Below are 23,096 nucleotides of genomic sequence, written 5' to 3' on the forward strand. Positions count from 1 at the left end.
TGGGTTTCTGTGCCTGGAATTGTGGGAGCTGAGGGTAGGCGTGGTCAAGAGGGCATTGATGTCATTGTGTGTGGGGTTCAATATCATTGGGTGCGCGCTTGACATTGGGGGGTGGCCGCCACGTCACCAGGGGGTTGGACGTGTTGTCAGGCCCCTGCAAAAGGGAAAGCGTGGAGCCCCCAAAAGTGTTAGTCTGCTTATGTATGAAGTATAAGTTGGACAGCAACTTCAGATGACTGCACATATGCAATTAAATGCAGAAGTCAGGAAGTCGCTGACTAATTTTCCCTATTCCTTCAATGGCTATGTGAGAATGCTAATTTGACCAGAGACTCAGCATTAACATCCATGGAACTAAGTTGCTGTATTTACATAGAATCATAAAATTTACAGTGCAGAAGAAGGCCATTCCGCCCATCGAATCTGCAGCGGCTCTTGGAAAGAGCACCTTACCAAGCCCACACCTCTACCCTATCCCCAGTAACCCCACCCAACACTAAGGGCAATTTTGGACACTTAAGGGCAATTTAGCATGGCCAATCCACCCAACCTGCACATCTTTGGACTGTGGGAGAAAACCGGAGAACCCGAAGGAAACCCATGCACACACGGGGAGAACGTGCAGACTCCTCAAAGGCAATGACCCAAGCGGGAATCGAACCTGGGACCCTGGAGCTAGGAAGCAATTGTGCTAATCACTATGCTACCATGCTGCCCAATTGATACCCACTTATGTCGCCAGAAAGCATTACCGCTTGTCCATTGCAGTGTCAGTAAAGTCTTAACTGAATGATTGATCATTCTTAAATACTGTCAAACAACCACTTCTACACTGAAAATTAATTTCTCAAAGTATGGAGTCTCATTTTGATTTTAATTATCTTTTGAGCCGGGACTCTGAAATCAGCGCGGGAGCTGAGTGAGCCGGGACAGTGAAAACAGCGCGGGAGATTTAAAAAGCGCGGGAGCTGTGAGTCGGAGCGGAGATTTTAAAAGATCGCGGCCTAGTTTTGGGAGCCGTTCGGAGGAGGAGGAGCAGTCTCTGTCAGGGAGAGAACCTGACAACATCTAAGACACTCAGAGGGTAAGAAGGTGAGTAAGTGATTTTTACTCATTTTTACTTTTATACCTTTTTCAAATTGTGTGTGTCGGGGGGAAACTGAAGTGACATCACAGAAAAGCTGTGGCCTGAGTGGCTGGTTGAGAATCTACACTAAATTAAAAAAATTAAGCATTGGTAACTAATTAAACATAATTACTTAATTATAATTCAGAGGGATATCTAAGCCAGAGATCGGAGAGTACTATATTTAGCTTCCACATTTCTATTAGAAATCTAATGCTAGGAAACAGATAGTTAACAGTAACTTTGAAATTAAAAAAAAAAAAAAAATAATAATAATTTAATTTAAATTTTAATTAATTGACGCAATGTCAGTTAGAGGGGTGCAGTGCTCTGACTGTGAGATGTGGCAGGTCCGGGAGGCTTCCAGCGTCCCGGATGGCTTCATCTGCAGAAAGTGCACCCAACTGGAGCTCCTCACAGACCGCATGGTTCGGTTGGAGCAGCAATTGGATGCACTTAGGAGCATGCAGGTGGCGGAAAGCATCATAGATCGCAGTTATGTAAATGTGGTCACACCCAAGGTGCAGGCAGACAAATGGGTGACCACCAGAAAGGGCAGGCAGTCAGTGCAGGAACCCCCTGTGGTTGTCCCCCTCTCGAACAGGTATACCCCTTTGGATACTGTCGGGGGGGATAGCCTATCAGGGGAAAACAGCAGCAGCCAGAGCAGTGGCACCACGGCTGGCTCTGATGTTCAGAAGGGAGGGTCAAAGCGCAGAAGAGTAATAGTAATAGGGGACTCTATAGTCAGGGGCACAGATAGGCGCTTCTGTGGACGTGAAAGAGACTCCAGGATGGTATGTTGCCTCCCTGGTGCCAGGGTCCAGGATGTCTCCGAACGGGTAGAGGGCATCCTGAAGGGGGAGGGCAAACAGGCAGAGGTCGTTGTACATATTGGTACTAACGACATAGGCAGGAAGGGGCATGAGGTCCTGCAGCAGGAGTTCAGGGAGCTAGGCAGAAAGTTAAAAGACAGGACCTCGAGGGTTGTAATCTCGGGATTACTCCCTGTGCCACGTGCCAGTGAGGCTAGAAATAGGAAGATAGAGCCGCTAAACACGTGGCTAAACAGCTGGTGTAGGAAGGAGGGTTTCCGTTATCTGGACCACTGGGAGCTCTTCCGGGGCAGGTGTGACCTGTATAAGAAGGACGGGTTGCATCTAAACCGGAGAGGCATAAATATCCTGGCCGCGAGGTTTGCTAGTGTCACACGGGGGGGTTTAAACTAGTATGGCAGGGGGGTGGGCATGGGAGCAATAGGTCAGAAGGTGAGAGCATTGAGGGAGAACTAGGGAATAGGGACAGTGTGGCTCTGAGGCAGAGCAGACAGGGAGAAGTTGCTGAACACAGCGGGTCTGGTGGCCTGAAGTGCATATGTTTTAATGCAAGAAGTATTACGGGTAAGGCAGATGACCTTAGAGCTTGGATTAGTACTTGGAACTATGATGTTGTTGCCATTACAGAGACCTGGTTGAGGGAAGGGCAGGATTGGCAGCTAAACGTTCCAGGATTTAGATGTTTCAGGCGGGATAGAGGGGGATGTAAAAGGGGAGGTGGAGTTGCGCTACTGGTTCGGGAGAATATCACAGCTGTACTGCGGGAGGACACCTCAGAGGGCAGTGAGGCTATATGGGGAGAGATCAGGAATAAGAAGGGTGCAGTCACAATGTTGGGGGTTTACTACAGGCCTCCCAACAGCCAGCGGGAGATAGAGGAGCAGATAGATGGACAGATTTTGGAAAAGAGTAAAAACAACAGGGTTGTGGTGATGGGAGACTTCAACTTCCCCAATATTGACTGGGACTCACTTAGTGCCAGGGGCTTAGACGGGGCGGAGTTTGTAAGGAGCATCCATGAGGGCTTCTTAAAACAATATGTAGACAGTCCAACTAGGGAAGGGGCGGTACTGGACCTGGTATTGGGGAATGAGCCCAGCCAGGTGGTAGATGTTTCAGTAGGGGAGCATTTCGGTAACAGTGACCACAATTCAGTAAGTTTTAAAGTACTGGTGGACAAGGATAAGAGTGGTCCTAGGATGAATGTGCTAAATTGGGGGAAGGCTAATTATAACAATCTTAGGCGGGAACTGAAGAAAATAGATTGGGGACGGATGTTTGAGGACAAATCAACATCTGACATGTGGGAGGCTTTCAAGTGGCAGTTGAAAGGAATTCAGGACCGGCATGTTCCTGTGAGGAAGAAGGATAAATACGGCAATTTTCGGGAACCTTGGATGACGAGAGATATTGTAGGCCTCGTCAAAAAGAAAAAGGAGGCATTTGTCAGGGCTAAAAGGCTGGGAACAGACGAAGCCTGCGTGGAATATAAGGAAAGTAGGAAGGAACTTAAGCAAGGAGTCAGGAGGGCTAGAAGGGGTCACGAAAAGTCATTGGCAAATAGGGTTAAGGAAAATCCCAAGGCTTTTTACACGTACATAAAAAGCAAGTGGGTAGCCAGGGAAAGGGTTGGCCCACTGAAGGATAGGCAAGGGAATCTATGTGTGGAGCCAGAGGAAATGGGCGAGGTACTAAATGAATACTTTGCATCAGTATTCACCAAAGAGAAGAAATTGGTAGATGTTGAGTCTGGAGAAGGGTGTGTAGATAGCCTGGGTCACATTGAGATCCAAAAAGACGAGGTGTTGGGTGTCTTAAAAAATATTAAGGTAGATAAGTCCCCAGGGCCTGATGGGATCTACCCCAGAATACTGAAGGAGGCTGGAGAGGAAATTGCTGAGGCCTTGACAGAAATCTTTGGATCCTCGCTGTCTTCAGGGAATGTCCCGGAGGACTGGAGAATAGCCAATGTTGTTCCTCTGTTTAAGAAGGGTAGCAAGGATAATCCCGGGAACTACAGGCCGGTGAGCCTTACTTCAGTGGTAGGGAAATTACTGGAGAGAATTCTTCGAGACAGGATCTACTCCCATTTGGAAGCAAATGGACGTATTAGTGAGAGGCAGCACGCTTTTGTGAAGGGACGGTCGTGTCTCACTAACTTGATAGAGTTTTTCGAGGAGGTCACTAAGATGATTGATGCAGGTAGGGCAGTGGATGTTGTCTATATGGACTTCAGTAAGGCCTTTGACAAGGTCCCTCATGGTAGAGAAGTACAAAAGGTGAAGTCACACGGGATCAGGGGTGAGCTGGCAAGGTGGATACAGAACTGGCTAGGCCATAGAAGGCAGAGAGTAGCAATGGAAGGATGCTTTTCTAATTGGAGGGCTGTGACCAGTGGTGTTCCACAGGGATCAGTGCTGGGACCTTTGCTCTTTGTAGTATATCTAAATGATTTGGAGGAAAATGTAACTGGTCTGATTAGTAAGTTTGCAGACGACACAAAGGTTGGTGGAATTGCGGATAGCGATGAGGACTGTCGGAGGATACAGCAGGATTTAGATTGTTTGGAGACTTGGGCGGAGAGATGGCAGATGGAGTTTAATCTGGACAAATGTGAGGTAATGCATTTTGGAAGGTCTAATGCAGGTAGGGAATATACAGTGAATGGTAGAACCCTCAAGAGTATTGAAAGTCAAAGAGATCTAGGAGTACAGGTCCACAGGTCACTGAAAGGGGCAACACAGGTGGAGAAGGTAGTCAAGAAGGCATACGGCATGCTTGCCTTCATTGGCCGGGGCATTGAGTATAAGAATTGGCAAGTCATGTTGCAGCTGTATAGAACCTTAGTTAGGCCATACTTGGAATATAGTGTTCAATTCTGGTCGCCACACTACCAGAAGGATGTGGAGGCTTTAGAGAGGGTGCAGAAGAGATTTACCAGAATGTTGCCTGGTATGGAGGGCATTAGCTATGAGGAGCGGTTGAATAAACTCGGTTTGTTCTCACTGGAACGAAGGAGGTTGAGGGGAGACCTGATAGAGGTATACAAAATTATGAGGGGCATAGACAGAGTGGATAGTCAGAGGCTTTTCCCCAGGGTAGAGGGGTCAATTACTAGGGGGCATAGGTTTAAGGTGAGAGGGGCAAGGTTTAGAGTAGATGTACGAGGCAAGTTTTTTACGCAGAGGGTAGTGGGTGCCTGGAACTCGCTACCGGAGGAGGTGGTGGAAGCAGGGACGATAGTGACATTTAAGGGGCATCTTGACAAATACATGAATAGGATGGGAATAGAGGGATACGGACCCAGGAAGTGTAGAAGATTGTAGTTTAGTCGGGCAGCATGGTCGGCACGGGCTTGGAGGGCCGAAGGGCCTGTTCCTGTGCTGTACATTTCTTTGTTCTGTGTTCTTTGAGATTTTTTTAAAAATTATTTTTTTAAACGTTTTCTTTTTCTTCATCTTATTTTTCTCTCCTCTCTTTGGCCAAACCTTTACTGGCCATGGAGGGAAGAATGGAGGCCTCGGGGTAGGGACAGTAAAATAATGTGGGCCCGATTAGACAGGCTCCCTGGCGTCTTCCGCATCTGGGCTGAATTTCCCCAAAATGTCTGGTGTGGCTGATTGCTGGCTGATTGATCTGAAGTGGGTAGATACTTGACATACTTAAGGACCCAACAGACTAGTTTCCCCATACAAACATATGAATTTGGAGCAGACGTATGGCAGGTAATTCAAATCTTTACCAGCATCACATGGAAAGCTCACAGCCTACTGCAGTGAGGTGAGAAATTAGCACCAGCAGAGTTGAGAAGATAAATAGCAGGTCTGTGAATTTGTCTTCAGCATGTCCTCAACCACTATCTCACTTGGAGTTTCTGTAGAGGGTGGGGTCTTACCGTTACTGGAAATGTGTCTCCCAGGTACTCAGTAGTCATTGGATGCAGGACAAAGGTTCCAAGGGAACTCAAGGCAATGGAGGCATAGTCTGGTAATGATAATATTTTCAGACTCCGACTTCTCCAGTGAGGATCAGAGGGGTCCAGGATGCAGCCACATGGTGCAGGTACACAGTGGCCAGATGAGCTCTAGGGTGCAATCTCCCCAAAAGGGAACAAAGTCTCCGAGTGAGCGGGTTTAGCCGGGTGTTTCCCAGCACTCGTAGTGTAAAAAGATTTTAAAATCTTTTTATTCTTCACATTTTCATCAAATAAAAGAAAAACAAACAAAAGACAAACACAATAACAGTCCCTCAGAAACAACACTCCCCTCATATACAATCCAATACATCCATTTGTTGTATTCCAGGTAAAAGCTAACAACCAAACAGTCCTCTTTATTCCAGACCTGATGGGCCAAACAACCTCCTTCTGCACTGTAGCGATTCTATGATTCTTTGAACACAGGCAGTCTGGTCACAGAAGCTGCTACCCTGCTCAGTGGGTGTACTGGCAAAAGTTCAGCTTCATTGATGTGGGGTGCAGTGCATCTTTCCTAGAAGGTGGTGGTTGATATATGTAGAATAATGGAGCAGGAGTTGAGTCCACTGGAAAGTGGTTGATACCCAATGCCTGCTGCCTTTATGGTGATGCTGGTCATCAAGGTCAGCCTGGAACTGGGTCATATCCCCCAGCATGCCGGACATTCTGCTGAGACCCTCATCCATGGCCGTCACCGACTGCGCGACACCTTGGACACCTTCATTTATGCTGCCGATGTCGTGTATCAGGCTCTCCTCTGCGGTCGCCACCCTTGCAGTGTTGACCTTGGTGTCACGCATTGCCGGCGCCTTCCCCTGTGCCCGAAGCTTCTGGGAGTTCTCCAATCGACCATGGACCTGCTGGCATCTCCCTCTGAATGTCCTGGCCGCATCCTAACGTCTCCATCAGCTCCGGATAACCCTGTACAGGGGCTCAGCATCAGGCTGGTACCCAGCTGGTCCTGGAATCCAGCAGACCTCCGACCGCTGTCTCGCCTGGGAGTTCTCGTCTCCACCCCTGATGTGCATCAGCAGCAGTGTGGAGCTGACCAGATTGTGTCCCAGAAGCCTGACCACTGACGTTTCCCACCAAGATATGTGTCTCGGCGTTGACAGTGGGTGTGATACATTGATACATTGATCATGGCATCCTCGGAGCTCTCCTCCAAGGTGTTCTCTTGGGAGGCAGGAAGGGGGGCCACCCAGGATGGGCCGACGCCGTCAGCTGGAGGACCTGCGGGAGAATGGACATATGCTCAATGGGAAGGATGGGTCAGTGAGTATGCAGTAACAACTCACGCTTGACAGGTCCTCCAGGTGGAGCCCGTTGGATCCTCACTTCTCCGGCATCCGGCAACCTCCGCGTTGGTGACCACTCTGTTCTCGGCCACACCCGTCACCTCCAGGGCCCCTTCCTTGAAGGTGGTGAGGATCCGTAAGACCGGCATGCCTCCACCAGTCTGGGCCCTCTCCTGGTGATTGTGGGTGAGCTTTTCCTACGAGACATTGAGGGCATCATTAGCCCTCTCTAATGATGGGTGTGGTTCACATTAGTGGGAGGGTGTGTGTGAAGGAAGAGTTGTTGAAGGGAGAGGTGGGATTTGAAGGGAGGGTTGTGGGCCGCATGGATCGCTGGAGGGGTGGATGCTCGACAGGGGTGGAGGGGGGGGGGGGAGGCGTTGGTGTCAACTCACCTCTGCTGCCCGATGTAGGTCATTGACCTCCTTATGACTTTGGAGGCCAGTCCTCCTGCTCACGCTCCCCGAGCTTATGGCCGCTGCCACCTCGTCCCAGGCGGCATTGGCTGCTCTGTGGCTCACCCTCTGGGACCCTCGGGGGAACAGGACATACTCCTGGCCTCCGCCGCATTGAGGAGCCTCCCCAGGTCTGCGTCCTTGAATCTTGGAGCCTGTCGGCTCCTTGCCATGACTGCGAGCTGACTGGGGCTGGCTGTGCAACTGCTGTTTAGTGCTGCTTGATCTTGTTAGCTGGCGAGCGCGGTCCCAGCGAATTGGCTGGTGGGCCTTCATTTTCAGCAAGAAGCCCGTGGGACCGCGTTAAGTTGGCCAATTAATGTTGAATCCCATTTCCGGCCTCACTGGGCCGAGCGCTGGGAAGCTCGTGGCAGTTCCTGCTCGCTACCACACTTCGAAATCTTCCCAGACAATCGCGCTCATTGAAATGCCAAGCATCTTCAAATTATACATTTTTAAAATGGATTTAAAAAGGGCATCTATTGATAGGCTCAGTATATGGTAGATTCAGTGACTCTGACAAGGAGTCTACACACCCATATTTACTTCAAATATCTTTCAAAGAATGTGCTACAAATCAGTTTAGTCCTGTTGCTCATTTTGGATTCCATGCCAATCATAGCTACTAACATTGTGTATGTGGTTTCAATTTTAAAATGTATATTTTGAAAATATATTTTAGGTTTGAATGAGTTCACTCAAGTATCGTCCAGATCGTGGTCCTTCTATGAATAATTGTCGCAGCACATCACTCTTGAAATCTGAGGAGCAATGTTGTAACCACCAAATGCAACTACAGTCTGGAAAATGTATAATGGCAGACAATGACTTACAGGTATCCTGTCTTTTCATGTTTGTTGATAAAAAGAAAATGAAAGAAACCATATAAATTTCATATTCACATTTTTGTGAAAATAATTTGGCTTTCAAAGCACCATGGGTGGAATTAGAAGCTGTTCTTTTTTCCTTTGCAACCCTACCCACACAGATTCTATGCCTTCTGATCCTATATTGCTTCTTGCTATCGACATTAATTTAATCTCTTACTAATAATCCAACCCCTTTTTGATTCTGCTTTTCAATTTAGCTCCTAGCTGTTCATACTGCCTTACAGAAGCTCTGGCCTTTTGAAAAACATGAACCTGGATCTTTACCCTCCCACTCCCAATTTCCTCCACAGCCCAGATGTGATATCCTGAACCCAAGCACCAGGCAGGCAACACAACCTTCAGGATTCTTGATCCTGGTCACAGAGAACCCGAACTATACTGTCACCAATTATGACAACATTTCTTTTCTCTCCCCCCACTTGAACCACTCCCTGTACCACGGTACTGTGGACAGTTTACCCATCCTCCATGAAGTCTCCGTTCAAAGAACGCAATTCCCGTTCACACAGGGAGCAAGAAGCTCAAACCTGTTGGAGGGACAAGGGCTGAGGCTCCTGCAACCCTACCTCCTGGATCCATCTGCCTCACCCTAACCCTAACCCTAACCCTTGGCCAAATTCACAGTAGTTAATCTAATGGGTGTGACTGCCTCCTGGAACACAGTGTCCCTGTACCTCTCCCCCTCCCTGATGAGTCACAGTGTCCGAAGCTCAGACTCCAGCTCATCAACTCTGAGACGGAGTTCCTCGAGCAACTAACACTACGACGTGGTCACTGGGAATCACAATGGAGTCCATCAGCTCCCGCATCATGCATCAACAACAGATCACTTGACCTTCCATCTCTATTTAATTTAATTAGTTTTGAATTTGGTTTTTAAATTTTTAAAGATTAAAACAAAAACTATTTTCATTGTATTTCTCCTCATTACCTCAGTCTGAAAACAATTTACTACCAGTAATTGAAAGTGGATTTTTAAATCTGCACAGCTTCCCTATTATCCAATCAAATCACAGCCCTTCTGTGATGTCAATTTTCAGCTTTTTTTCCTCCAGTTGGGATACTCAGTCAGTGAATCAGTAAAAGAGAGAAAGAGAGAGAGAGGATGGAGGGGAGAGGAAGGAGAGAGAGAGGGGAGAGAGAGAGGAGAGAGAGAGAGAGCGAGGGGAGAGAGAGGGGAGAGAGAGGGGAGAGAGAGGAGAGAGAGAGAGAGAGAGGGAGATGAGGGAGGAGAGAGAGAGGGGAGGAAGAGAAAGGGAGAGAGGAGAGAGAAAGAGGAGCGAGAGAGAGGAGAGAAAGAGAGAGAGAGAGAGCGTCCCCTACTTTCTCTTGCTGCTCTCCGGTTCTCTCCCGAACTACTCAGCTCACTGGTCTCCACTCTTGAATAAATCAGCTAAGTCCCTTCCCTTGCTAAAACAATGACTTACAATTCAATCTAGTTTGAAAAGCACCTACCAGGACTTACTCACCAGTCAGTTGCACTCTTTGTAAAGTCCCGGTACCCCTCACGTTCTTTGAGACAATGTAGGAAATGAAAGCAGCACCTCGCTCCCTCCTTACCGAACTCCCTCAGTCACAAAACTCCCACTTTAGCGCTCTACTATTATTATTATTATCTAATGCAACCCAAAGTCAGCACTCCAGTGCAAACAAAATATATTTGATCAATCAGGAAATGGAAACACCTGTATTTATTCACCATATTTATTAACCATGATGTGGAGATGCCGGCGTTGGACTGGGGTGAGCACAGTAAGAAGTCTTACAACACCAGGTTAAAGTCCAACAGGTTTGTTTCAAATCACTAGCTTTCAGAGCAATGCTCCTTGGGTGAATGAAGAGGTATGTGTTATGGGAGAGGCGTTTTCAGAACCCCAAAATGTATCATGGAGTTCAACCAACCTCCCCCTTTAATGTATTGTTGCTTTTGAAGCACACGGCTTGTTCTCCAGGGGTGGTATTACAATTATGGACGCGTGGGTTTTTAAAAACAAAACAATGTTTATTCCATGAACTCAACTTAACCTTTTAAATAAACATTGGATCACTTAACACCCCTTACTTCAAAGATAACCCCGAAAATAATACAACACTAAATAATCCTTCAGTTATTCCTTTCAACATCCAAGAGACTTAACACCTTTAAACAGAAACACATCAGGTTAAAGGCATTACTATTATGAGTTTAAATTACCCAAATGATCCAGAGATATGCTTTCATGGCCGAGATCACGGCAGATCCAGCTCAGTGCAAACACAGACACACCCAAGCTCTTTTCCTCAAAACTGAAACTAAAACTGCAAAATGGCTGAGCTAAAACCCAGCTCCACCCACACTCTGACATCACTGCATTTCTTTAAAGTACATTGCTTAAACATCCATTTTTTAAAGGCACTCTCACATGACATATGTTTCTGGAACATACCTCTTCATTCTGAGGAAGGAGCAGTGCTCCGAAAGCTAGTGATTTGAAACAAACCTGTTAGACTTTAACCTGGTGTTGAAAGACTTCTTACTATATTTATTAACAACTTAGATGATGGGATTGAAAGCCACATATTCAAATTTTCCAGTGGTACAAAGATAAGTGGCATTGCAATCATTGCAGATAAAAACATTAAACTACAAACATAATGCTGGATTAAGTGAATGTCCAACATGTGCACATGTACAGCTGCACAGCAATCTGAAAGGGACTTCGCAGTGCAATGTGCCTGGTGTGCATAGCAATCAGAAAATAATGCGAGCTTTGGTTGTATTGCCTGGAATTTAGATGATCAGGGGGTGATTTGATCAAAGTTTCAGGAAACAGGTAGGGTCGATGGAAATAAACTATTTACGCTGGTTGGGGCCTCTAGGACTGGATGCATAATTTCAAAATTAGATCCAGACCTTTTATTTGTGAAATTAGGAAGTCCATACAAAGGATGATAGAAGTTTGGAATTAAGGGCAATCGATGCTCGATCAATTGTAAATTTTAAATCTAAGATTGATAGATATTTGTCATCTAGAAGTAGTAAAGGGAATGAGCAAAGGCTCATTGACTTAGGCCATAGATCTACCATGATTTTCACGAATGTTGGAACAGGTTTGAGGGTCTAAACAACCTGCACCTGTTTCTGTATTGCAGTTCTTTTTGTGATTCAAAGTGATTGAATTTCAAAGCACTTTTTTCCTGCAACATGCCTAATTAGGTGCTTTAAGTTTGCATTGTTCATGTCACTCTTATGGAAAATGCTGTATCTTGTTGAAACCAAAAATTAAATTGGGTATTTGAAACACAGATGATTAATATATACAACTTTAATATTTCTTATTAAGATAAATCTTTAATTCTGTTATCCAGAATCTGAAAGAAGAGAACAAATTGTTGAAATATGAGTTGGAAAACTTAAGGTGAGTCCTTTTGTTTGGTTGAGTGTATGTACAGTAGTTGTTTCAATTTAATCTTTTTCAATGAAGTCAGATTTTGTATGTTTTAAATTTCTTGCATATTCCTCCAATTCTGCAGAAGTTAAGTCGCTAAGCTTTTGCTTTTTGAGTTCATGTTCTGTCCATCCTTTTTTCATGGAACCCTAAATTGAGACAGCAATGAAGAATGCAGTAATCCCATTGTGCTTGTGATAGAGATATATAATTAGCTCTATTCCCTGTCCATCCCCTATAGGTATGAAAATTATATTCTTTCAAGTTTTTATTGAATGGTCTTTTGAAAGTTATTATTGAATCAGCTTCCCACCACCCTTTCCAACAATGATCCTAGATCAAAATGGACTGTTTATAAATAAAAATGTTCCTTATATTGTCTCTTGTTCCTCTTCCAATTTGTGTCCTCTGGTTACTAACCCTTTTACTATTGAAAACATCAGTCAATCTCTCATAAGCGTTCATGATTTTAAGCTCATCTGTTAGTCTCCCATTAGTCTTATCTGCTTTAAAGAGCCAATCCCATCTTCTCTAGTCTTGCCACGTAATTGAAGTCACACACACCCCCTGTATGATTCTAATAAAGCTCCTCTGCACCACACTGTTTTTGAGCTGCACAGTAGCACAGTGGTTAGCACTGTGGCTTCACAGCACCAGGATCCCAGGTTCGATTCCCTGCTGGAACACTGTCTGTGCGGAGTCTGCACGTTCTCCCCATGTCTGCGGGGGTTTCATCTGGGTGCTCCGGATTCCGCCCACAGTCCAAAGAATTGCAGGTTAGGTGGAGTGGACATGCTAAATTGCCCTTCGTGTCCAAAAAGATCAGAAGGGGTTATTGGGTTACAGGGATGGGTGGAAGTGAGGGCTGAGGTGGGTCGGTGGAGACTCGATGGGCCGAATGGTCTCCTTCTGCACTGTATGTTCTATGTTCTATGTTTAGCCATTGTATACTTGCCTCTGGTCTGAATAATAACTATTTACTACTACCGACTGCTTTCTGTCTTTTAGCCTTGACATCCTTTCTAAATTGTTGAGTCCACAATTGGACAAAATACTGGAGCTTAACCAATAATTTACAAGGGTTTAGCATAATTTTCTAGCTTTTGTATTCAATGCCTCGGTTTATAAAGCCAAGGACCTGAATTTTTTTTTAAAACAGACTTTGTAACTCGTCCTGCCATCTTCAAAAAATTGTGTCCATACATCCAACGGTGTTCCTGTTCTTGCAGTCGCTTTAAATTTGTCCCAATTAGTTTAATTGTAGAATCATTTATGGCATAGAAGGAGGTCATTTGTCTCATCAAACCCATGTTAGCTCTCCCGTGAATCAATGTAATCAGTGCTTTATCCCTGTAACCATGCAAACTTATATCCTTCAAGTGCCCATTCAATTTATTTTTGAAATGTTTGACTATTTCTACTTCCACCACTCCCATGATCAGCAAGTCCCAGGTCATTAGCACTTGCTGCATGTAGAGATCTACCATGCGGTCCAAGTGCAGTCTCGCTTACACTTTAAAACTCGGTAGAAATTTGAGTTACACTTCTTGGATGCAAGTAAGAATCTTTTATTGCCTCTACTGATTACAATTGAGAGAAACTTAAATCTATTCTCAATAAAGCCTTGGAATAAAAACAAGGAAAAAGATGGAAAATTATAGGCCAATTAGCCTAACCTCGGTTGTTGGCAAGATTCTAGAATGCATTGTTAAGGATGAAATTTCTAAATTCTTGGAAGTGCAGGGTCGGATTCGGACAAGTCAGCATGGATTTAGTAAGGGGAGGTCGTGCCTGACAAACCTGTTAGAGTTCTTTGAAGAGATAACAAATAGGTTAGACCAAGGAGAGCCAATGGATGTTATCTATCTTGACTTCCAAAAGGCCTTTGATAAGGTGTCTCACGGGAGACTGCTGAGTAAAATAAGGGCCCATGGTATTCGAGGCAAGGTACTAACATGGATTGACGATTGGCTGTCAGGCAGAAGGCAGAGAGTTGGGATAAAAGGTTCTTTTTCGGAATGTAACCGGTGACGAGTGGTGTCCCGCAGGGTTCAGTGTTGGGGCCACAGCTGTTCTCTTTATATATTAACGATCAAGATGACGGGACTGAGGGCATTCTGGCTAAGTTTGCCGATGATACAAAGATAGGTGGAGGGGCAGGTAGTATGGAGGAGGTGGGGAGGCTTCAGAAAGATTTAGACAGTTTAGGAGAGTGGTCCAAGAAATGGCTGATGAAATTCAACGTGGGCAAGTGCGAGGTCTTGCACTTTGGAAAAAAGAATAGAGGCGTGGACTATTTTCTAAACGGTGACAAAATTCATAATGCTGAAGTGCAAAGGGACTTGGGAGTCCTAGTCCAGGATTCTCTAAAGGTAAACTTGCAGGTTGAGTCCGTAATTAAGAAAGCAAATGCAATGTTGTCATTCATCTCAAGAGGCTTGGAATGTAAAAGCAGGGATGTACTTCTGAAGCTTTATAAAGCATTAGTTAGGCTCCATTTAGAATACTGTGAGCAATTTTGGGCCCCACACCTCAGGAAGGACATACTGGCACTGGAGCGGGTCCAGCGGAGATTCACACGGATGATCCCAGGAATGGTAGGCCTAACATACGATGAACGTCTGAGGATCCTGGGATTATATTCATTGGAGTTGAGGGGAGATCTAATGGAAACTTACAAGATAATGAATGGCTTAGATAGGGTGGACGTAGGGAAGTTGTTTCCATTAGCAGGGGAGACTAGGACCCGGGGGCACAGCCTTAGAATAAAAGGGAGTCACTTTAGAACAGAGGTGAGGAGGAATTTCTTCAGCCAGAGAGTGGTGGGTCTGTGGAATTCATTGCCACAGAGGGCGGTGGAGGCCGGGACGTTGAGTGTCTTTAAGACAGAAGTTGATAAATTCTTGATTTCTCGAGGAATTAAGGGCTATGGAGAGAGAGCGGGTAAATGGAGTTGAAATCAGCCATGATTGAATGGTGGAGTGGACTCGATGGGCCGAATGGCCTTACTTCCACTCCTATGTCTTATGGTCTTATGGTCTTGCCAGCAAAAGACTTAAAGAGAAGTAATTTATAAAACAATTCTAACTTTCAACAGTAATACAGAAATGGTTTCTTGCTTAAAGCAAAACAGCTTGCGTGAACTTCAAGAGTTCGAGTGGAAAAGTGAAAATATGAAAATAAGGATAGCAAGTAGTTAGATCAAAGTATAGAATGATCCTGGATAGAAAATGGCTGTCTGAACTTTCATGTTTAAGGAAAATGTTATCAGTCTGAGGCCATCTGTCCATACCTCTATGTCGTCCTATTTGGTTTGGGTGAGTTTCAAATACATTTGATTGGATGGTTAACTGTCAATCCTCAATGTGGAATATAAGTTTTAAATGTTTCATGTTTGAATATTTGTGTGTGCTATGGAATGTGATTTTGTGCTGTAATCGAGTCTCGTTCTTACTGGTTTTCTGCTGACTCTCATTTTATTCATATTCTGAACAATGGTGGCTTCATATTTCTATGGTGCTTCTTTCGACCTTGATCTGATTACTGGTACAGCTTATTTCTTAATATGAAATCTGTTCATTAGAACAATAGTCAGTTCATATTGTCAGTAGAAATGTTGTTTTTATCTACAACTAGTTTGTAAATGTGTCAAGCTTTGTACCTCTGTTTAAGTTATGTGTTTTGTCATGACCTAAGGTTATGAATACTGAGATCCTTATTTTAAAATGGGTATTAAAGATTGGGCTTTAATATTTACATTAAAATGGCCTTTTACCTATCAGAAATAGCTGATTTCCTTCAGTCCGCCCTTTGATAAATCGAAAGATTAGGTGAGATATATCATAATAAGATAAAACAAAGGAGTAAATGCGATAGGATAGGTAAAAGCGTGAAGAGGAACTCATTCACATTGTCATTGATAGCTTCTTTGTTTAGAAACAATCTTCAACAATGGAGTGGGGAAGCTTTGCATTTCAAGCATTACAGCAAAAATTATTAAAATTAATCTTAAAAGAATTATTATTAAACAACAATTAATCAATTAATTGAATTTGATTCTACTGATTCAGTATTCATCTATTAGCAATATGTTAGTAATACAGTCAAATAATTGATTGGTTAGTAACAGTTCAACAATAATATTGCAGTTCTATTTCATCTAATGATGGTGCAGTGGGGTTAGTGTGAATCATTCTGTTGGGCCCTTGCGTTTAGTGAATAGTTGTCTAATGCATTTGATCACCAGGAATGCCATGTAAATGATGAATCCTGCTACAGAGAAGAAAAAGATTATTCTTACTGTGGACATTCCTGTGGGTCCCAACGACCCGCAAAGTTTCTCCCAGATAGAGGTATCTGTGGGTGTATCAAGTTTTCTGACTTCCTTTTAAATGTGTGCTGCCAGATCTTTAACTTCCTTTGAGTTATCTGGAATAAAAGTGCAACACTCCACACCAATCAGGGCACAGGTGCCACATTTTTCGGCTAGCACATAGTCAAGTGCCATTCGATTTTGTAATGCCACGGTTCGAATTGCTAGCATTTTGTCAGAAATTCTATCTAGGGCAGTGGCGGCACAATCGGCTACGTTTTGTACGATGGTTGTTATTTTATTAAATTCATTGGCAACCCTTGTCTCCCAATAAAAATCACCATAAATTGTGTTTCGTAATGTTAAGGCACGTTTATTTCTTCGAGTGGCTGGTTCTGAAACAAAAGGAGATGAGGAAGATGACGGATGGCAGGTACTATGTATCCTAAATAGCAAGATCCTGACCAGTATTTTGGGAGCCAGGAATATGCTTTGTCATTACAAAAACAATAAGTTCCATTATAAACAGAATAGAAGTAAATATCTTCTAAGTACCAATGATCTGAGAATTTTTTGTTATTTGTGATGTTGTGTATGCCTGTTATTGTTGAGGACCGTTCAATTCTTTGTAATGGATTTTGCGTGCATTCATAAGCTGTGTTAACATCCAAATAATTAGTACAAACACTATTGCCCATTTTAATCCCTTTAAAGTGATTACTAGTAAAACATATAGATCCTTCTTGTTTAATAATAGTTGGAAGGCTAATATATTTAGGAATTTTGTTCGGGTTATAAATATAAAAACTTGGTGCCATCCTGAAAAGGTGTTTAGCGGATAGCCTGCAGATTTCCATAAATTAATAAATGTCTTAAGAGAAATCTTGTACCTTCCTTTTTCACATGAATATGCTCCAGAACGGACCACTACAGAGCGAGGGACACTCTGATAGATGTACCATTCTGCTGTTTCTGAAGTATTAAAGGGAATAGGTAAGAAGGGAATACCTTCTCCTGAGGTAGTAGGGGTTGCAATACATACCCAACAATTGGAAATGATGAAATCTTTAGCATATATCTTAGATGTGTAAAGGAATGTGTTCTCATTCAGTTCTGGTACAACATTTACAAAGCCAATCAAATAACTGAAAATGAATATCACGGCAAACATTTTTACAGTTCTTAATACTTATACGCACGCTTCACATGTCATGCGTGGATCCAACTTTTCTTTCCTTTTAACCTTACAGCGGATTGGGTGGTGAGAAGGGTTATGAATGGTCCTTCCCACTTTGGTCCCAGGGGTTCTTTCTGCAATTTTCTTACGTAGACTTCTTCCCCGGGCACCAAGTCGTGCCCACCTTCTGGGGGATCTCCCCACGCAGCGAACACCTCTTGAGAGGCAGAACTATCAGCATTTGTTAGATTTTGACGATAAGTCAGCAAAGTATCACTCATTAAATGACAATCTGCTTTCCGCAAATCAATAGTTCCTGGCAGAGACATTGGTCTGCCTGTGATGATTTCAAATGGACTTAAGCCTGTTGTTCTGTTTGGTGTTGCTCTAATATTGCATAATACTATTGGCAAAGCTTGAACCCAATTCATGCCTTCCTGGTTGTATTTGGACAATCTTTCTTTCAAAGTTCGATTCATACATTCCACTTGTCCTGATGATTGTGGATGATAAAGATAGTGTAATTTCCAGTCAATGTTTAATAGTCTACACACTTCCTTACAAACAGCACCTGTAAACTGGGTTCCATTGTCTGAGTCAATGCTAGCCGGTACTCCCCATCTGAGGATAAAGTCTTTGCATAACACTTTAGCTGTATGGGCAGCTGTCGCTCTTCTAGCTGGAGCAGCTTCTACCCATCTAGAGAAGTTATCCACCATTACAAGGACATCATTGTACTTTTGGCATTTAGGAAGGGCGATGTAATCTACCTGTATATCCTGGAATGGTCCTGTAGGAGCAGGAGCTCTTAATTGAGGCATTGATGTTATAGGTCCCAAGTTATTCTTTTGACAGGTTACACAACGGTTTGATACTAATTGTGCATGTTTTTTGAATCCTTTACCACACCAAATCCTATGGAATTGATCCATCATTTGTTGGGGTGATAGATGTCCCCATGAATGAATTTGTTGAGCTAAGAAGGGCATCAGTGCTTGTGGTGCGACTGGTTTATCAGTTTGACCTTGTCTCCAAATATTATCATCATACAACTGAATACTGATTCTAACCATGTCCATTTTTCTTCCTTTGTACAATCACGTTGCATTTCACATACATCCTGTAATAAGCTGGTTACTCCTAATTTGTAAATGTGATTGAATTCCTTATGCCATTGGGAGGCAGCTTCCCTTGCTGCTTGGTCCGCAAGAGCATTCCCTCTTGCTTCCATTGTGTCCTCATGAGTGTGGGTTTTACATTTTAGGACTGATACTTCTTTTGGCAAGGCCACAGCTTCGAGAAGATCTCGTACTTCCTTTCCATTTCGGATAGGTGTACCTGCTGTTGTGAGAAATCCTCTTTTTCTCCACAGATTGCCAAAATCATGTGCTACTCCAAAACCGTATCTGGAGTCAGTATAGATGTTAGCAGCTTTATCTCTTGCCACATGTCACGCTTCTGTTAGTGCTTTTAGTTCGGCCCGCAGAGCTGATGTACCTGGGGGCAAACTTCCTTCTGCTAATACTTCATATGGGCTTGTGACTGCCCACCCAACTTTTCTGGTACCTTTGTCAACATCTCGCTGATGTAACTTGAGATACTCTGTTCATGGATAGTAGAGAATGGACTGAATGTGGACATTTAATGGTTAACTTTTGGCCTAGGAGAAGGCCTGATGTTGACATTACAGCTCGACATGTGGCTTCCATGGCTCGTAAACAGCTGCCAAATGCTAATTCCCCATTGTCAAGTTTAATGCAGTAGTATCCAACTGTTCTTAACTGATCACCATGTTCCTGGGCGAGTACTGCAGTCATGTAGCCATCGTTTTCATGAACAAACATGGTAAAAGGTTTTCCGTTGTTTGGAATACCTAAAGCTGGTGCTGAACATCGGGCCTTTCTCACCTAAGTAGCTCCGACTCTGAGGTGTTGGAGGTAAATCTTTCTCTGAGCTCCTGCTGCTTCTGACTGTAACCCTGCTTCCAGACCTGGTGTGTTATTCTGCTTTTATGTGGCTGCTTTTTTCGGACTTTGAAGCGTGGGCTATGGCAAGGGTGAACTGTGCTATGACCGGTTGGATGGAGGAGAAGTTGCTTGCAGGGGAAAGAGAGGATAGAGTTTGCCTGCCTGCAGTTGCCATGCCTGGGAGGACTTGTACTTGTTACTGGCTGCCTTTCTGCTTATAATCTGGGAGTGGAGCGCGGGGGCGGATTTTGGCTGGCCTGCTGCCAGGCAGTGGAGGAGAACGGACTCGCATTTGCAGTTTTGGACTGTCTGGTGTCCGGAGACCGGATGCTGGAAATGTGAGAACAACAGGGTGGTGCTGTTGGTTTTGCATTTTTTGTTGGGGGGGAAGTGTATGGTTATTATTGTATTTTTGTTTGTGCCTAGTGCCTGGGTATTCGCCAGTTGTGGTTCTCCTGCTTCTGTGCACTGGGGCTGAGGGGTTCATTCCAATGCTAGTGAGGGGGAGTGGTGTTCTCTCTCTCTCTCCTTAACCATGTTGCGCCTGTCCTTTTCCAGTGGACTGTGCAGCTTTCGGGAGCTTCTTCACCAACGTGGGGCTAGTGCAGGAGCCACAAGGGTGAGGAGGCACGGGGTGGTGGGGAAGGGGGCGAGCGTACACTGGCTTGAGTGCTGCCGGCTTTGCCTGGTACTTAATTGTTTGTTGCGTTTCTTGTGGTTACTCTGTATTCTGTCTTTTTTTTTTGTAAAGGGAGTTCTCTCTCTCTCAGTCTCTCTGTTAGGTCAGGGCGTCAGCATGTCCTTTTCTGGCGGTCTATGCTGCTTGTTTGGCCGCCTTTCCACCGATGTGGGGCTACCGTTGGGGAGGGGTGGGGTGAATGGTGTTGGTTTGTTGGCTTTGCATAAAGGAACTGTTTTGGGTTGAACTGTGCCCCCTCTTGGGAGGGGAGGGGTGTTTTCTCTCTCTCTCTCTCTTTGTTTGGGCGCCTTTCTGTCGATGTGGGGGTTGGTGGTGGGTGTGCGCTGACTTGAGAGCTGGTGGGTTTTTTTTCGGTGTCTTATAAATGCTGTTAGCGTATTACTGATTTTCATGATTGTTTTTAGCATGTTGCTGATTCTTTTGTATTCTTGAGTTGTCAATAAACTGGAAATATTTTAGGAGGGGAAGTGGATGTTTTACAGCTCTGCTTCAGTAGGGGGTTGTAACACCCGGAACCTCAACTAACCTACACATCTTTGGACACTAAGGGGCAATTTAGCATGGCCAATCCACCTAACCTGCACATCTTTGGACTCTGGGAGGAAACTGGAGCACCCGAAGGTAGCCACGCAGACACAGGGTGAACATGCAAACTCCACACAGCCAGTCGCCTGAGGTCGGAATCGAACCCGTGTCCCTGGCTCTGTGAGGCAGCAGTGCTAACCACTGTGCCACCAATTTAGGAAGGTCTGTTCCCCTATGATGGAGATGGCAGTCCCAGTATCCACTTCCACTATGGGCTGATAGACTTGCAAAGCCTGGGCCTGAGGTGGCTTTGACCTCTTGCCTGGGCGGCACATGTACTGCTGATTGTGGCAGCCTTGCCTGCGTCGTATCCTTTGGCCACACCTACAGCAGCTTTGTGGTTGACACTTGTCCTCAGGGGAGGCTTCACTGGTGCTTCTAGAGTTATCTGGCTGTCGTTTAAGATGCCAGAATGTCCTGGTTGAATGTTGAGTTAGCGATGGGTGAGGCACTTGGGTGTCTTCACTGGGAATGCTGGCTTTTCTGTACGAGGAACCTCCACTTCCCACCGCAGCCTGAGAACGCTACTGTCCATCACCCCATGTAGTGCGTGGGTCCCTTTCTTGGCATTCTCCAAGGAGAGTGCTAATTTTATAGTCCTTTTCAGGCCTAGGGTGGGTTCTGCCAATAATGTTTTTTGTACTGCGACATTATTGATCCCACATAAGCCGGTGGTATAGCATCTCGGTCAGGGATAGGCCAAACTTGCAGTATTCTGCCAACTCCTTTAATCCAGTCAGGAATTCTGTCATAGAATCATAGAATTTACAGTGCAAAAGGAGGCCATTCGGCCCATTGAGTCTGCACCGGCTCCTGGAAAGAGCACCCCAGTTAAGCCTACGCCTCCACCCTATTTCTGTAAACCAGTCACCCCACCTAACCTAAGGATAATTTAGAATGGCTAATTCACCTAACCTGCACATCTTTGGACTGTTGGAGGAAACGGAGCACCCGGAGGAAACCAAGCTGACATGGGGAGAATGTGCAGACGCCGCACCGACATTGACCCAAACCGGGAATCGAATCTGGGACCCTGGAACTGTGAAGCAACTGTGCTAACCACTGTGCTACCGTGCCCCCACAAATGGGTTTCTCAAGGGTTCTCCCAGCCATGTTGAATTGGTAATACTGGAGGATTAAGGATGACTTTGAGTCGTAATGGTTCTTTACTAGATCCATAAGCTCGTTGAATGTTTTGGTGTTGGACCGCAGGATAAGTTAATCTCTTAACTCTGATGGTCAGGGCCCCGCATGCTAGTGAAATGTTTGCTCTACGTCTGTCAGAAGTAGCGTATGTGTTCGGCATACTGGGGCCAGTCCTTCACATCCGCATCATAAGGCTCAAGCTCCTCAAACGGTTACTTCCCGAAGTCGTCGGGGAGTTTTGAAAAGGCTGCTCAGAATCCAGTGCTCGATCCTCGTCAACAATGTAATAATTCCAAGAGGCACAGAGTGAAAGGCCAAACAGGTTTATTTTAAACTGAAAATAAAGCTGCTCCTGTGGCACACAAAAGAAATGTTCCAGCCCAGGACTATCGGGAACACTCGGTCTGGGGCTCCAATTAAAGGTCCGGCTAAAGGTCCGGCTAATGTTAGCTCATGTTACCTATGAGGAGAGTGTCGTGTTGGGTGTTCCGCTATACAGACGAACCAACACGGTTGCAGATGGTACAACTCTGTTTTATTACTATCAATAACAACATCTGTAAACTTATGACTGTGGTTCGTTCTTTACCCTTTAACCTTAACACTATCTTAGAGAGGCACTCAGCACATGGTGTATGTCTGAGTGGCTTGCTGTGAGTTCTGTACCCTGAGCTGTCTCCTGCTGGAATGAGCGGGAACTGTGCTGTTCCCCGTTTTATAGTGCGTGTGCTCTTGCTTGTGATTGGCTGTGATGTTGGGTGTGCGTTGATTGGTCCGTTGATCTGTCCATCAGTGTGTATGTGTGTTTGCACCATGATGTTTATCTGAATATCATGATATCCCCCCTTTTTTACAAGAATATATGCCTATGTGGTAATAAATATAGATGTGCACTGAGTGCAGCTGAATGTGTGTGTGCAATATCTACAACATGTACATGAGGCTAAACTATATACATAGGAAGGTGTCAGGTGCAACATAACAACGAGGTTGTACTATAAACAAAACAAGTGCAATCATCAAACATTAAAAACGAACTCCTGTAACGACAAAAAGAGAAACATATTAACATTGTGGCATAACACTTTAGTGAGTCCAATGTTCAAACTAGTCCAGCCTAGTAGGTGGGCGACGAATTCGGGTTGACCGCCTCAAGGGTGGGTCAGGATCCACCGGCTGAGGAATGGGCCTGGCCACAGG

At 44.7% G+C, this 23,096-nt stretch overlaps 1 protein-coding gene across 6 annotated transcripts in view; it reads left to right on the forward strand.

Moving 5' to 3' along the window:
* The window catches only part of LOC140429410 (uncharacterized), a 379,567-nt gene that overhangs the window by 15,334 nt on the left and 341,137 nt on the right, over nt 1-23,096 (forward strand). For 2 of the 6 annotated variants that reach the window (XM_072516350.1, XM_072516352.1), the window contains exons 2-4: nt 8,374-8,526; nt 11,930-11,979; nt 16,689-16,754. The exons of 1 other annotated variant lie outside the window; for it this stretch is intronic. In XM_072516350.1, coding sequence (XP_072372451.1) covers nt 8,380-8,526; nt 11,930-11,979; nt 16,689-16,754 — 263 coding nt within the window. In that variant the 5' untranslated portion in view covers nt 8,374-8,379. Of the gene's footprint in view, nt 1-8,373; nt 8,527-11,929; nt 11,980-16,255; nt 16,362-16,688; nt 16,755-23,096 lie in introns of those variants that run through there. 3 more of the 6 variants (XM_072516351.1, XM_072516353.1, XM_072516354.1) reach the window with 2 other exon arrangements.

Source organism: Scyliorhinus torazame, chromosome 9 (assembly GCF_047496885.1).
Source record: "Scyliorhinus torazame isolate Kashiwa2021f chromosome 9, sScyTor2.1, whole genome shotgun sequence".
Taxonomy (NCBI): domain Eukaryota; kingdom Metazoa; phylum Chordata; class Chondrichthyes; order Carcharhiniformes; family Scyliorhinidae; genus Scyliorhinus; species Scyliorhinus torazame.